The 13,370-nt window shown below is 38.3% G+C and overlaps 2 protein-coding genes across 2 annotated transcripts in view; one reads left to right on the top strand and one right to left on the bottom strand.

The window, feature by feature from the left end:
* The window catches only part of LOC122209825 (acyl-coenzyme A synthetase ACSM4, mitochondrial), a 20,738-nt gene extending 16,212 nt beyond the window's left edge, over positions 1-4,526 (top strand). The window contains exons 10-13 of the mRNA XM_042922047.1: positions 428-555; positions 654-753; positions 2,430-2,549; positions 4,153-4,526. Of these exons, the coding sequence (XP_042777981.1) occupies positions 428-555; positions 654-753; positions 2,430-2,549; positions 4,153-4,239 (435 nt within the window). The 3' untranslated portion in view covers positions 4,240-4,526. The remainder of the gene's footprint in view (positions 1-427; positions 556-653; positions 754-2,429; positions 2,550-4,152) is intronic.
* THUMPD1 (THUMP domain containing 1) lies at positions 2,353-13,370 on the bottom strand. The gene is made up of 5 exons (XM_042922048.1): positions 12,784-13,370; positions 11,296-11,470; positions 9,842-10,090; positions 8,848-9,298; positions 2,353-2,387 (listed from the first exon to the last, which is right to left on the bottom strand). The coding sequence occupies exons 1-4, from the start codon at positions 13,012-13,014 to the stop codon at positions 8,877-8,879; spliced, it is 1,077 nt and encodes a 358-aa protein (XP_042777982.1). The 5' UTR covers positions 13,015-13,370; the 3' UTR covers positions 2,353-2,387; positions 8,848-8,876.

Below are 13,370 nucleotides of genomic sequence, written 5' to 3'. Positions count from 1 at the left end.
AAAAGGTGGTACAGGGAATCATACAGACTTGGGTCCAAATTTCATATCCATCACGTGTTGCTGTGTCAATTTGGGCAAGTCACAAAATCCAAGTCTATTTCATCAACTGCAAAATGGGGAGAATATCATCTATCTCCTAGGAGTTGTGCAAAGATTAAATTCTATGTGTAAGAAACCAGTTGTAGTGAGTGTCCTCAGAAAACACAACTAGGCAGGCTGCAGAGGGCAGGGAGGGAGTGATAGGGAGTGGTAGAGGTGGAAGAGGGGTTTACTTTTTATTATATTCTTGAATCTTTTGTATTCTACACTAGGAATTACATTTCTTTAAATTAATTTATTTTAGAAATAGAAGGCACAATGTACAAGTCATTCCATGGGTGCCATAGCCCTTTGTCTATTCTGACCAAGAGTCATCTTTGATTTCTAGGACAATCCAGAGAAAACTGCTGCCACGATAAGAGGGAATTTTTATGTCACTGGAGACAGAGGAGTGATGGACAGTGATGGGTTTTTCTGGTTTGTTGGTAGAGCTGATGATGTCATCATATCCTCTGGGTTTGTATATTTGCTACTCTTACTCTTAGGAAGTAATTGATTGTCAGGGGAGATCTATTGGGTGGTGTAGTGACCAAGGGCTTCTTTTCCTCTTCCAGGTACCGTATTGGGCCATTTGAAGTGGAGAGTGCACTAATCGAGCACCCAGCAGTTGTTGAATCAGCTGTTGTCAGTAGTCCAGATCCAATCAGAGGAGAGGTAGAGTGAATGTCATTACTGTAGCAATTTCATATTCTCAAGTTCTATCCATTTGACCATGTTAAGGAGTGACTCAGGAGTAGTCATGTACTTCTTATTATGAAGCACATGTGCCAAAAATGTATACTAGACAATCAACTTTACAAATGAGTTGCATCTCAAAGGGGATGTATTAGCATTCTTTTAGAGGCAAATGACAGAAACTCAACTCAAACTGACTTAAGTTTTTAAAAAAAGGAATTTACTGGCTCACACATAAGTGAGGTCTTCAGGTACAACTACATCCAAGGGTTCATGTGAAGTTAGCAAAACCGTTTCTCTCCATCTCTTGGCTGTTGTGCTTTAGGTTGGTTCCATTCGGAAAGGTTCTTCCTACTTGACAGCAACCACTCCAAATGCACACAGCTTAACAACCAGGAAAAGAGACAGCTCCCTTTCCACCAGTTTCAAGCAACTCCCAGAATAATATTTGCCTATCTTAGATCACATATCCAACCAACGTGGTCCAGGGAATGGTATATGCTCACTGGCCAGACCTGGATCATATGCCGGTCACTGGAGGTAGGAGTTAGTGTCAACACCACTAGAGAGAGAAGTTAGGGTAATGCTCTGTACGAAACTCAGGGTACTGTTACTAAAAGAGGAAGAGATGCTACAGAAGAAAAAACAGCAGATTCTACTGTATGTACTATTGTCACGGAAATCAAAATACATTTCATTACAGGAACAACGCAAATAGGATGTTGTGGCCAGGTTCCCAAACAAGTCCCACAAGCCTACTTTCAACCTATTAAAGGGAATCTGGGGAATGACAGGAATAATCTTAGGTTTAGGAGGAAGCCATGTAGTATGAAAGGGAGACTTTTCCTTTCCTTGAGGAAATTTCTAATAAAGTAGCAAAATTTCAAAATCAGTTTCTGTATCAGCATCCTCCCACATCTCTTTCTCTACTGCCATTCATATAACTGTGACCCTCTGCAGTGACTCTATGGATCCCACACTCAAACCTCTTGTACCACTTCCCCATTCAATGAATTCCATTCTTCAAAGTATTTTCCTCCTGCTACCATAGTCTCAATAGAGCTGATTTCAGGTGAACATTAGAAGTAAATACCAACTGGATCAATGTAGGAATAGTTAACAATTTATACTTAACTAACTTCAATAATTAATTAGTTTTGCACGGTATTCCAAAGAGAAGCAAAAAAAAAATATTCAGAGGTAGACGAATCCTTCCTGAGAGTTCATCCCCCAGCATACAAAATCCTTCCACTAAGCCTCCCAAACCCCTTTCAAACTGTATTCTCTGGGAACTCCATTTGTCCCCCCTACTGCACGTTTCTAACAGTGTAGGTTTGAAATAAGTAGTTATCGGTAAATCAAGGATTGCCTATCAGGATTAGTCTGAATGAAATGTCAAATACATGTGGACATGTAAATAAAACTCAACCTTTACCCTTAATGAAACACTGCACTCCTCACACTCAGAATCCATTTGTCTGGAATTAGATCTCAAAACCTCATTTGTAATCCAAGCTCTGTTCAGAGGTGATCTCTGGATTTGCATTCATCACTCAAGCTCCTGTTGATTACAAGTACCTGTGTTCAGCATTGGTTCCAAACTCTTGATATGTCTGAAAAACAAACATCAATATAAATGGACTTTTCTCCTGCAGGTAGTGAAAGCTTTTGTTGTCTTATCTGCACCCTTTAAATCATCCAACCCAGAGAAATTAACTCTTGAACTTCAGGATCATGTGAAAAAATCAACTGCACCTTACAAATATCCAAGAAAGGCAAGTATTTTTGCCCAAAAGTTAATGTATTACCAAACAAGGGTCTAAGGCAGTAAGTACATAGAGTTTATTAGCTTGTGACTTTATGTTTGCTCAGTATGTAAGCAGAGGATACCTATTTCAACTTGTTTTGCCCTAACAATTTTGCTTTAGAAAATTTATTTTCAAATATTTGATAAACTAGCTTTGATCAACTCTGCAATACTGAGTAACTACTAAGGATCCTTATAAGACTAATCAGTCCCATTCCATGAGAAAAAAAATACTGGCAAATTGATTTTAAAAAACACCTGGGCACACCTGGGTGACTTGGTCAGTTAAGCATCCTATTCTTGATTTCAGCTCAAGTCATTATCTCAGCTCAAGTCATGATCTCACAGTTATGAAATAGAGCCCCAAGGCTCCATGTTGAGCATGGAACCTACTTGGGATTCTCTCTCTCCCTTTCTTTCTGCCCCTCCCCGTTTCGTGCTCTCTCTCTCTCAAATAAACTTTAAAAAATGTTTTTAAAAAATGAAAACAGCACCTAATTCAACAATCGTGGCACTCTTGATCCATAATACCCTTACAAAGTCAAAGCACAGGGCTTTAGTATCAAACTGACCAAACATAAGGCTTAGAAAAATATATATATATACTATCCAAAGAAACTGTGGAATCTTTCCAGAAACCTTCTTCTTCAAGGGAGGATTTAAGAATAATTCTATATATGGGTGCCTGGGTGGCTCAGGCGGTTGGGCATCTGCCTTCAGCCCAGGTCATGATCCCGCACTTTGTGGATTCGAGACCTGCGTCAGGTTCTGTGCTGACAGCTTGGAGCCTGGAGCCTGCCTCAAATTCTGTGTGTGTCTCTCTCTCTGCCCCTCCCCTGCTTGCACTCTATCTCCCCAAAATAAATATTTTTTTAAAATTTTAATAAAAAAATAATTCTATATAAAAACATAGAGATGGCACTGCAACTTCCTTCCTTCTCATCCCAGAATACTATTGGTTGATATTGATCCTTAACATGAGAATTCCATGTCAATTGGTATTTCAACCAAAAGGTAGTTAACTTTAAGAATAGTTACATTTTCTCCATTAAATTTACTAAATCCATGGCAGTTGATTTTCAGAAATGTTATTTGAGAAAATTTTAAAATACAATAGTTACATCTTGAGGAAGGGAAACGAAGAGGATTTACCATGGACATAAGGGGAAAATTGTGTGTACTCAAAACTCTCTCTCAAAAATCTCCCTCAGAAACTGCAGGACCCAGTTCTTAAAAGCCCAAACCCCAAGAATTAACTTGTTTCCTTGTGCATTTAGGTGTGGCCTCTATTTCCCTGGGGTAGTGGAGGCCTAGGTCCAGTTGAACTTAGGAGTAAAGGAATTATTATATTCTTCTGACGAAGCACACAGCCTTTGCACTAAAAACCCATGATGGAGCTCCATTGTCAACTTTACTATATAAACACAAGAATTTCAATGAGCTTGGTGGGCTAAGACAACCCCTAGACTCAAACTCCATGCTAGAGTTGCATGAAAGCTTTCCCTATTGTACTGACAGCTGGGATTGTCAAAATGGAATCAAGTGTCTCATAATCTGTTTCTGTTAATTAGGTGGAATTTGTTCCAGAACTCCCAAAGACAATCACTGGGAAAATCAAACGCAACGTTTTGAGAGACCATGAATGGGGTAGAACATAGCCTGATAAGAGACGATGGCATTAAGTTGTTAATAGGGCTGCTTTTAGTCCTTGCTTCCTAACAATTTAGTGATTAGTCTCTTAAAATGCTGAAGATTTTTCCTGGTTGAAAAACTCAATTTTTTGTTTTGCAATTAGCCAAAAAATAAATGAAAATCTAAAAACATTTGGGAAGAAAACTGTTATAATGACCAAACTGACAAAGGCAATGATTTTAATGATTTGCAAGGGTTTAAAATAGCAAATAATTACTTAGAAAAGCACAGTGGACATTGAATTATCTTGTGAATGATTAAGCCAAAATAAAGATTAGAACTATTCTAAAAGTTCAAGACTGAATTTCTTCAAGGTGCCTGGGTGGTTCAGTTGGTTGAGCATCCAACTTCGGCTCAGGTCATGGTCTCGCAGTTAGTTCTAGCCCCACATTGGGCTCTCTGCTGTCAATGTGGAGCCCACTTTGATCCTCTGTCCCCCATTCTCTCTGCCCCTCCCCTGCTCATGCTCTCTCTCAAAAATAAATAAATCTAAAAATAATAATTTCTAAGACCTTATTAGTTCTTTAACATATTAATATTTTATAATATTAATTTAATTTTATTAGTTTATATTTTAATATTAATATTAAAATAAGGAATATAAATAATAAGTGCATTTAATTGACTACTGTATTACTATACCTCCTTTTGAAGCAAATTCGCTGTAAAATATCTAAAGTTTGGATTACTTAAGAGTAATTATTCAAGAGCAATTATTAAATGTTTTATATCCTTTTTATATAATCATTTATAAAAATGATTTATATTTTAGGACAATGTATAATTTGACATAAAAACATCTTTTATGAGGTATCTATTATAAATCAAGAGATTTATGGGGCACCTAGGTGGCTAGGTCGGTTAAGCATCCGACTTCAGCTCAGGCCATTATCTCACCATTCATGAGTTTGAGCACCACAGCCCTGCGTTGGGCTCTCTGCTGACAGCTCAGAGCCCAGAGCCTGCTTCAGATTCTGGGTCTCCCTCTCTCTCTGCCCCTGCCCTGCTCACACTCTGTCTCTCTCTCTCAAAAAAAGTAAACATAAAAAAAAAATTATATATATATATATATATTATACATATGTATGTGTACACACACACACACACACACACACACACATAAATCAAGAGATTTACTAAGAGGCAGAAAGAAAGAAAAAGCACAGAACACCAATCTTTAGGGAACAAATTTATTTTGATTTTTCTGAAAATATCAGAAACTATGAAAAACAAGCTAAATATCTGGCCATAACAAAAGCAAAATACAAATAAAAAGAACATTTAGAAATCATGTTTAACCTTAAACAAACACGTCTCAAAATACCAAGTATAACACCCTATCCTCCACAAAGCAAAACAAATTTACTAAACCACAACACTGGAGTTTTTTTTAGCCGACATAACTTAAAAACAAAAACAAAAATTAAATGGAAAAAAAAAAACAACACTCAATATCCACCCTGGAATCTTGTCACTTATAAAACAACATGCTCAAAAGTCAGTGACAATAAAGTTATGAAACCTGAAAATGCATCAATGAATGAAATCAGATTCCAACAGAACACAGTGCTTTACAGCTGGAAAGAATAGCTTTTGTCGCAGGTCTTACCAAATAAAAATAAATACAAGAGGATTAAAAACAAACTACTAAATCAAAATCTTTCTGTAGAGTAGCAGCTTTCACAAAGTAAAAGGAACCCAGTTCCACAAACTTGGATGTTCTGTAAGCATATGGCCAATTTTATTCCCAGAGTCCCAAAGTCTTGCACTATCAAAATAAAAGTGTCTTTGTCTTGGAGCAAGTCTGATGAAGGCACCAAAATCCTATCCTCCGTGACAGTTAAAATGCTCTGATCATCCTTTTAAAATGATCTCAACCTATTAAGAGTTAACACTCTAAATATCTAAAGATCTAGAAGGACTTGCAGCCTCATCTGCATTACCAAGGTCCAATCTATAGTCTTTTCCCCTCCCTAATCCTTCTAGTCTGGTTTACCAAGCAGGACCACTAGTTTAGGAGGATAAAAATACATTACCACATTCCCTGGCCATTAAACAGACATAGACGTTGGTGCAGGAAGACTCAACATTTATAATACTTAGGAACTTTTTAAAACTTAAAAATAAACCCATCTAAAAGTGAATTTCACAGCCTCTTAATATTTATTTTCAACCTGGACTTCTTATGCAGCCCTCTTTGGTGAGTCTCTTCCAGTTTTTTCAGTAGTTTTACCCTGGGGGAAACCTTGAAAAAACTTTCAAATTAAGTTTCATGGCATGTGAGTGTCAGCACTAAGGATACTCTTACTTCACAGAAATCCTGAACTATCAGACGATGACTCAGAGTTCTTTCTCTTCTCCTGGACAAAACCTCAGGCTGAGATTCAGAGAAGGGATTTCCCACCTAGTCATAAACAGGTGTTGAGAAAAGGAGGGGAAAGGCTATTTGGTTTTGCAGTTCTTCACAGAGAGTTTTAGTTAAGGCCTCAGACTCATTGCTATCTTTTCTTCACTCTCATGCCCAAGTGGCTGTGGAAACATTTCAAGAGTTCCTTTGGCGATGTGACTGTTCCAACGAGTCAGTTCCTATCAATCCAAGAATCTTATCACTTTTAAGAAAATACATTTTCTCCAGGACCTTGCAGGAACTTGTTTGTTCATGTGATTAAAAAAAAAAAAAAAAAAAAAAAAAAAGTCTGCTAAATAGACTAGTGTCTTAGCCATCCTTCATCTCCAAAGCACTCTGCAAAATCTGGCCTAGTATTTTCTTGTAAGTACTCTGGCAATTGACCTTTCAACTCAAATATCCTGTTGAGAACTCTTCTGACAAGCCACTGGATTTCTGTATGTAGATTTATGTGCTCTTTGTTCAGATTTGAGCTTTATTTATTTTTAAACATTCCTGCATAAATGGGTCTTTAATAAAGTTAACCATTTCTGCAGCATTATCCAGAACTTTCTTCATTTCAACTCCAAGCGTTTTATATCAGCACCTCTCTGGGAAGAAAGCAGTGTGCTATAACATGAATGTCAACATTTCCTTTTACCAGAATGAGGCAAAACTGGTCATGGAGCCAAGGATGAGCACCAGGAGTAGAGATGACAGACCTTCAGTCTTCAGTTATAAAGACCCATTAAATTTATATTGCCTTTGTTTTGAGAGGCTCCTCGCAGCAGAACAAGCTTTCTTGAATTTCGTCATCATTCACCAACCTTACCAAGGCTATAGTAGGACAAATATTCATGGAATCTGTTGACTCATCAACCCAGACAGAGAAGCGGCTGCTTTTCAGTTAATTACCCAAACCTCTTTAGTATCAGGAGACATAAATCAATTTATTAAACTGAAAGTGAAGGCTTTTCAATTTCTTATACTGCTTCTTGCCCTCACATTTTAATGTTATATTGGTATTATTACATTGGTATTATTATTATATTATTAAATTTTTCTAATATAATGCTGCTACTAAAATTTTGCTTTTTAAACCTTTTACTGAATGTGATTTTTTGTTTTTTTAAGATTTTTTTTTTAAGCAATCTCTACACCCAACGGGGGCTCAAACCTACAACCCCGAGATCAAGGGTCACATGCTCTACGAACTGAGCCAGTCAGGTGCCCCTGAATATGACTTTTTTAAACAAAGTTTACTGTTTTGATATTCCAGATGCCATTTAAAATAATCAACATCTTTACTTATCAAATGGCTATCATTTATAGTTACAATTGCTAGAGCAAATGCTAGGTTTGTAAGTTGCATTCCACAATGTACAATGGAAGACAACAGCTTGGATTGTAAATCCATAAGATCACTGAAAAGTAGCTTTCACTGTAAAGAAAGAATCTGTGTCCCTTGTTGCACTGGCATACCAAAGTATCACAGAAGACTAATTCTTCATCACTAACCTCAACAGAAATGTCTGTATTTCTATGCCTAGAATGGTCCTCTTCTATCTTACACCATGACCTCAAAAATTGCAGCACTGGAACATCAGATTTGTTTAACAAATGTTAATAAAATATAAAATCTGCCATAATAACTAAGAGTTACAAAGTAACTCTAAGAATCACAAAAAAATACAAAAACTTCACAAAAAACAATTCACTTCTCACCTAGAAGACCCATGTTTTTGCAATGTTTACAACAAAGTGACAGGGGACAGATGAGTTGCAACATGTAAAAATTCCTTCCTTAGAATGATACTTTCCCTAGGAGTGTCTCTTACAGAGTTTGTTTACTCCAGTAAGTTAGATGGCAGTGCGGAAAGGGAGGCTGGGGAAAGTAATCATGAGGGAGAGCCCAACATTATCCTCCTGTCACCCTCCCCTCCATGCAAGTGCTCACCAATTATCCACAGTTTCTCCCAGCTAAGCAAAATTCACATAAGCCAAACTGCACCCTGGCACATGGGGCTGAAAAGATCTCCAACATAACTGTTAATGGAGCTGCTCAATCACTGTTCACTATTTTGAGTACAGCATTATGCAACATACAAAGTTCAAAACTTGTATTTTCAGTCACAATTTTATACAGAATCCTACCAACATCTCACCAAATGCCACCAGAGAAACCTACCTGAAACATCAAATGATTTTTTTTTTTCTCTATGAGAGGTCATTTTCATTTGGCTCAGATCCTTCTGTGACTTGACTTTCAAGTTCAGGATTAGCTCCTCCCTCACTCGCCACCTGTGTCTCAGATCTTGGTTTTGTCTGCCCCAGCTCCTCATTATTTTCTGGTACCACTTGCTGGTTATTTTTTCCTTCTGCTGGGTCATTTTGATTTGATTTGTCACCAGATTCCAATTTAGCTTCTTTCCCATTTCCTGCTTGTGCTGGCTGCTTTGGGTTAAGCTGTGATGGGTCCTTAGCACTCTTAACCACCTCCTGGAGATTATATTTTCTGAACAACATGTAATCTGTCACAACACTCAGGCAACAGACAGCTTTAATGATTTCTACTACCACTGTGTACTGTGGATTGGTAAGATCCACTTTATTTTCCGAGTTGAGGCTGCCTACTATTCCTGTAACAAAAAGAATAGGGAAACGCTTAGAGGGAGAATGGTACCATGAAGCTTGACAGATACAAACACAATCTTTCATCTTTCCATTTGGGACTTGTTAAAAGCAATATACATACTAGTCTATGCTTCTACATGGACCTCAGTCAAACTCTGTGAACTCTTTCAATAAATAAATACAAATAAAATCCTGAAATATTTAATCAGAGTAATTTTTTTTCCAAAGAAAATTCAATCTTGATTTGGAAGATTTAATATCTAACTACCAGAAAGTCTCATATCCAAGTCTGTTAGGTCTGATATTATTTTAAGGACTTTTTTTTTTTTTTAAGTAATCTCTGTCCCCAATGTGGGGCTCGAGCTCACAACCCTGAGATCAAGAGTCACATGCTCTACCAGCTGAGCCAACCATGCGCCCTTATTTTAAGGACATTTTAATATACTTGCTTTATATCCAAAAATATAAGCCTTAAATCTTAAAAAAAAATTCCTAAAAACAAGTATTTACTATTACATACGAACGTAAAATCACTAAAAGAAACATACCTGCCAATTCTTTGATAACTTCTTCTCTATTCATGTGGCTGTTATTTCGAGATTTATATACAATCTGAAATGTCCCTTTGTTTGGAGCTTTAAACCAGGGTTCCAAAAATGTTTCTGCATATTTTTTCATGTCTTCTAAGAAAGCCTTGCATGTGCCCGAAATAGGTAACATTCGTAGAATAACCCGAGTCTTCTTCTTCTTGGTTTTATACATATCCTGAAGAATATGATGTACCAATTTCTCAGGTTCTGAAAGAAAAGAAAAAAATCGGCAAAAAAAGAACAAGAATATAAGCTCTCAGACATTTTAAAACCTCTTCAAACTGTCCAAAATGAATTTTCATTGTCAGCAACCTACATCAACAGTAGAGTAGAAGAAATTATCACGATGAACATTAATAAGTCTAATCAAACAGTTTTTCCAACTTTCTTCACTGCCTATGATTACTACTATATCTAATATGTTAACTCTTCAGCATTACTACTGCTTTCACTAAAAACAACGGTTCATGAAGACACTGGAGTTAACATTTTTGTGATGTCTGACTTGTCCAAACAAGACCATATTGTTTTCCTATAACAAGAGCAACTACCAACATATTGTTATTAAACAGCAGTGTTTTGTTTTTTTTTTTTTACAATAATAAACAAAACAAAATCTGCAAGTCACTTTACAAGATTTAATTCAGGGGTGTCTGGGTGGCTCAGCAGGTGAAGCATCTGACTCTTGATTTCAACTCAGGGCATGATCCCACTCTCATGGGATCGAGCCCTGTCTGGGGCTCTGAGTTGAGCATGGAGCCTGCTTAGGATTCTCTCTTTCCATCTCTCTCTGCCCCTTCCCTACTCACTCTCTCCAAATATAAATAAACTTAAAAACCACACATTCAACTCATCCATTGATCAAATTTGTACAAAAATCCAGATCTCAGAACTCAGAGGAGCCCCAAGACCATGAATTACACAAAATCATCATATGATCCTTAGGCCACATCCTGACGACATACAAGTCTATTTGGGGCTACTCAGTGTTTTCAATACTTTTAAATTAGTTAACTACATTAAAAAATCTACAAACTTCTCCAGATTTCCACCTTCTTTTCAAAAATCAAAAGACCTGGCCCTATTAGGACTACATTCCAGATGGCTAAAGTCATTCCAAATTGGCTGGAGCTGAATAGCAGCTGCTTCTTTTAGACAGAACATGTACTCTTGTTTCACCTAAAGTTACACGCAAAGAAAGTGGCAAAGCCAGGTTTCCACTCTTAAGCCAATGTTATGTTCACCACACCATTCTACCTTTCCATATCCTTAGTGCTAAAACAGTGTGAAGAAGATCAATCAAATTATTAACTGAGCCGTGACCATGAAGCCACTTTTTAGGCAGTGTTCACTAAGACAAGGTGATGTCTAGATATTATAGGCTCAATAATCTTAAGGCTTATTAGACACACCTATCCCAAGTGTCCTGATGAAGACTACGTTATTTGCTCCACTCTCCACTGATTGAAATCTTCTTAGCTTCATCTCCGTAGATGCTTTAATGTCACCAACTTCTTTCTTCAAGGCAGCCTCCACATCATCATCTTCTCCCTCACTTCCAGAGGGCTGCTGATCTTTGTCTGTAAACTGCATAAAATTAATGAGCAAAAATGCCAAAACAGCTCATGTTAAAAGCTATAACTATATATTTATGTGAAACCTCCAGTGGCAGATGGATCAATACTGACAATAAAGCTTTTTATTAAGAAACTGACACATCACTCCCTACAAAATGTACAGGAAAAAGGAAGTTCCTTCAGACTGGGGTACATATAATTTGAAAATGCTTTCAAAAACATCTTGACACTCTGGGACACAGGGAAATGTGCTCACCAAATGAATTACTTCAAGGTAAACCTTAAATCCCATCACTAGATATCTTTGTACCTAATGAGACAGTCTCCTTTTGGTGAGATTAGACCAACCTGTTATGGCATTAAAAACCCTTATTTCTATTCTACTAAGGAAGAGGGAACAAAAATAGTTTGAGAATTTGCTCAAGACACCAGTGGAGACAGGACACTAACTTGTTGCCTAGTTCTCTGCCCCACCAATGGAGTTTCCCAGTCAGGCACCAGTAATAATTATACCCATTTATGGAACCTTTATTATTTATCAGGATGTATTTATATACATAAGCAACTTGTCAGCCAACATTAAATATACTATCATTTATTCTTTTTTATCTAGCTCAGCAGAATTAAATAATATACCCATGCCGCAGATCTAGTAAATAACAGTACTTGAATCCAAATCCCCTCTGTATTATCTATCCTCCCCCTTTTAATTAATTGAGGTGTTTCTGTATTAGTCCAGATCTTATGCCAATAATATAAAGATTTCCAAACTGTGTTGAGACAATTAGATCTTAGATGGAATTGGTACAAAAATGTTTGCTTTTTAAAATGTATTTACACGTGCATTTGAGAAATAACTAGCACTAGTACTAAACCCACTATTTCAGACACAATGCTTAGGACAATTATTACAACCATGGCGTAAAGATGGTGGTAAGATATATAAAAACTATGACGACCAATGAAGTTTCCCCTGTGAATTTGGACCGTTTACTTAACCTACTTGAGATCCAGTATCCTCGTGAATATTACTTCACAAGTCTACCGTAAGAAATAAACGTTTCTTTGGGGGCTTCAGAAACACAACACGTGGATCTCAGAAGCAATCTATAAACAGGAGCCCCTGTGATTAATAATGGATAAAACCCCTCAAATGGGCAAGCTTTTCAAGCACGCGACCCGGCAGCGATCTACAACTCAGACTCCGCGAGAAGGCGGGAACACAGACCAGGCCACAAAACTCGCGCACGCGTAGAAGACAGCCGGCCTTCCTGCATTCCTTTCTTTTCTCATAGGCCCGCTTACCCTCTCTGGGGCTCGTACCTTTTCCGGCCCGTACATGTCGTCGCCGTATTCGTTGAGCAGACTGTAGGCCTCCTCCACGCACTTGCGCTCGTTCATGTTGCAGGTAATGAGAATGCCCTGTAGCCCGGGTTCCAGCTGCCGTGGCCCACCGCCGTCGCAGCGCCGCGCCCGCTTGGCCTGCACATACTGAGCTTTCCCTTTGCGCTTTCCACCGCTAGACTGAGGAGGCTGCTGGACGGGGGCCGCCATGGCGCGTGAGAACCAAGGCTAGCGAGAAACAGCTTTCTCCTCTAATCCCGGCTTCCTCACCTCTACTGACGCCAGCTGCTTTCGTCATGTGTGTGCGACGGCCTCTCTTAGTCCCGCCTCCCACGTTTCATTCCGTGCTGCGCCGGGTCCTAAAGCCGGCAGGTGGCCGGCTGTGGAATGGTGGTGCGAGGCCCGCCCTTGGAGAGAGTGGACAGGCACTTTTTTTTTCTTCTTTGAGATGGGGGAGGGACAGAGAGAGGGGAAGACAGAGAAACCGTAGAAGGCTGTGCGCTGTCAGGGTTCAACCCACAAAGGGTGACATTATGATCTCAGCCCAAGTCGGAAGTTCAACCGAC

The sequence above is a fragment of the Panthera leo genome, chromosome E3, assembly GCF_018350215.1.
Source record: "Panthera leo isolate Ple1 chromosome E3, P.leo_Ple1_pat1.1, whole genome shotgun sequence".
Taxonomy (NCBI): Eukaryota; Metazoa; Chordata; class Mammalia; order Carnivora; family Felidae; genus Panthera; species Panthera leo.
This window is presented reverse-complemented; position numbering and strand designations above follow the sequence as displayed.

What these genes read in the sequence shown, in the direction of transcription:
- THUMPD1 (XM_042922048.1), bottom strand. Translation starts at nt 13,014, where the DNA reads ATGGCGGCCCCCGTCCAGCAGCCTCCTCAGTCTAGCGGTGGAAAGCGC. An exon ending in CATCAGGACACTTGGGATAG is followed by an intron (nt 10,091 to 11,295) that starts GTGTGTCTAATA and finishes CTTTTCTTTCAG; the next exon opens with AACCTGAGAAATTGGTACAT. An exon ending in AGTTATCAAAGAATTGGCAG is followed by an intron (nt 9,299 to 9,841) that starts GTATGTTTCTTT and finishes TTTTTGTTACAG; the next exon opens with GAATAGTAGGCAGCCTCAAC.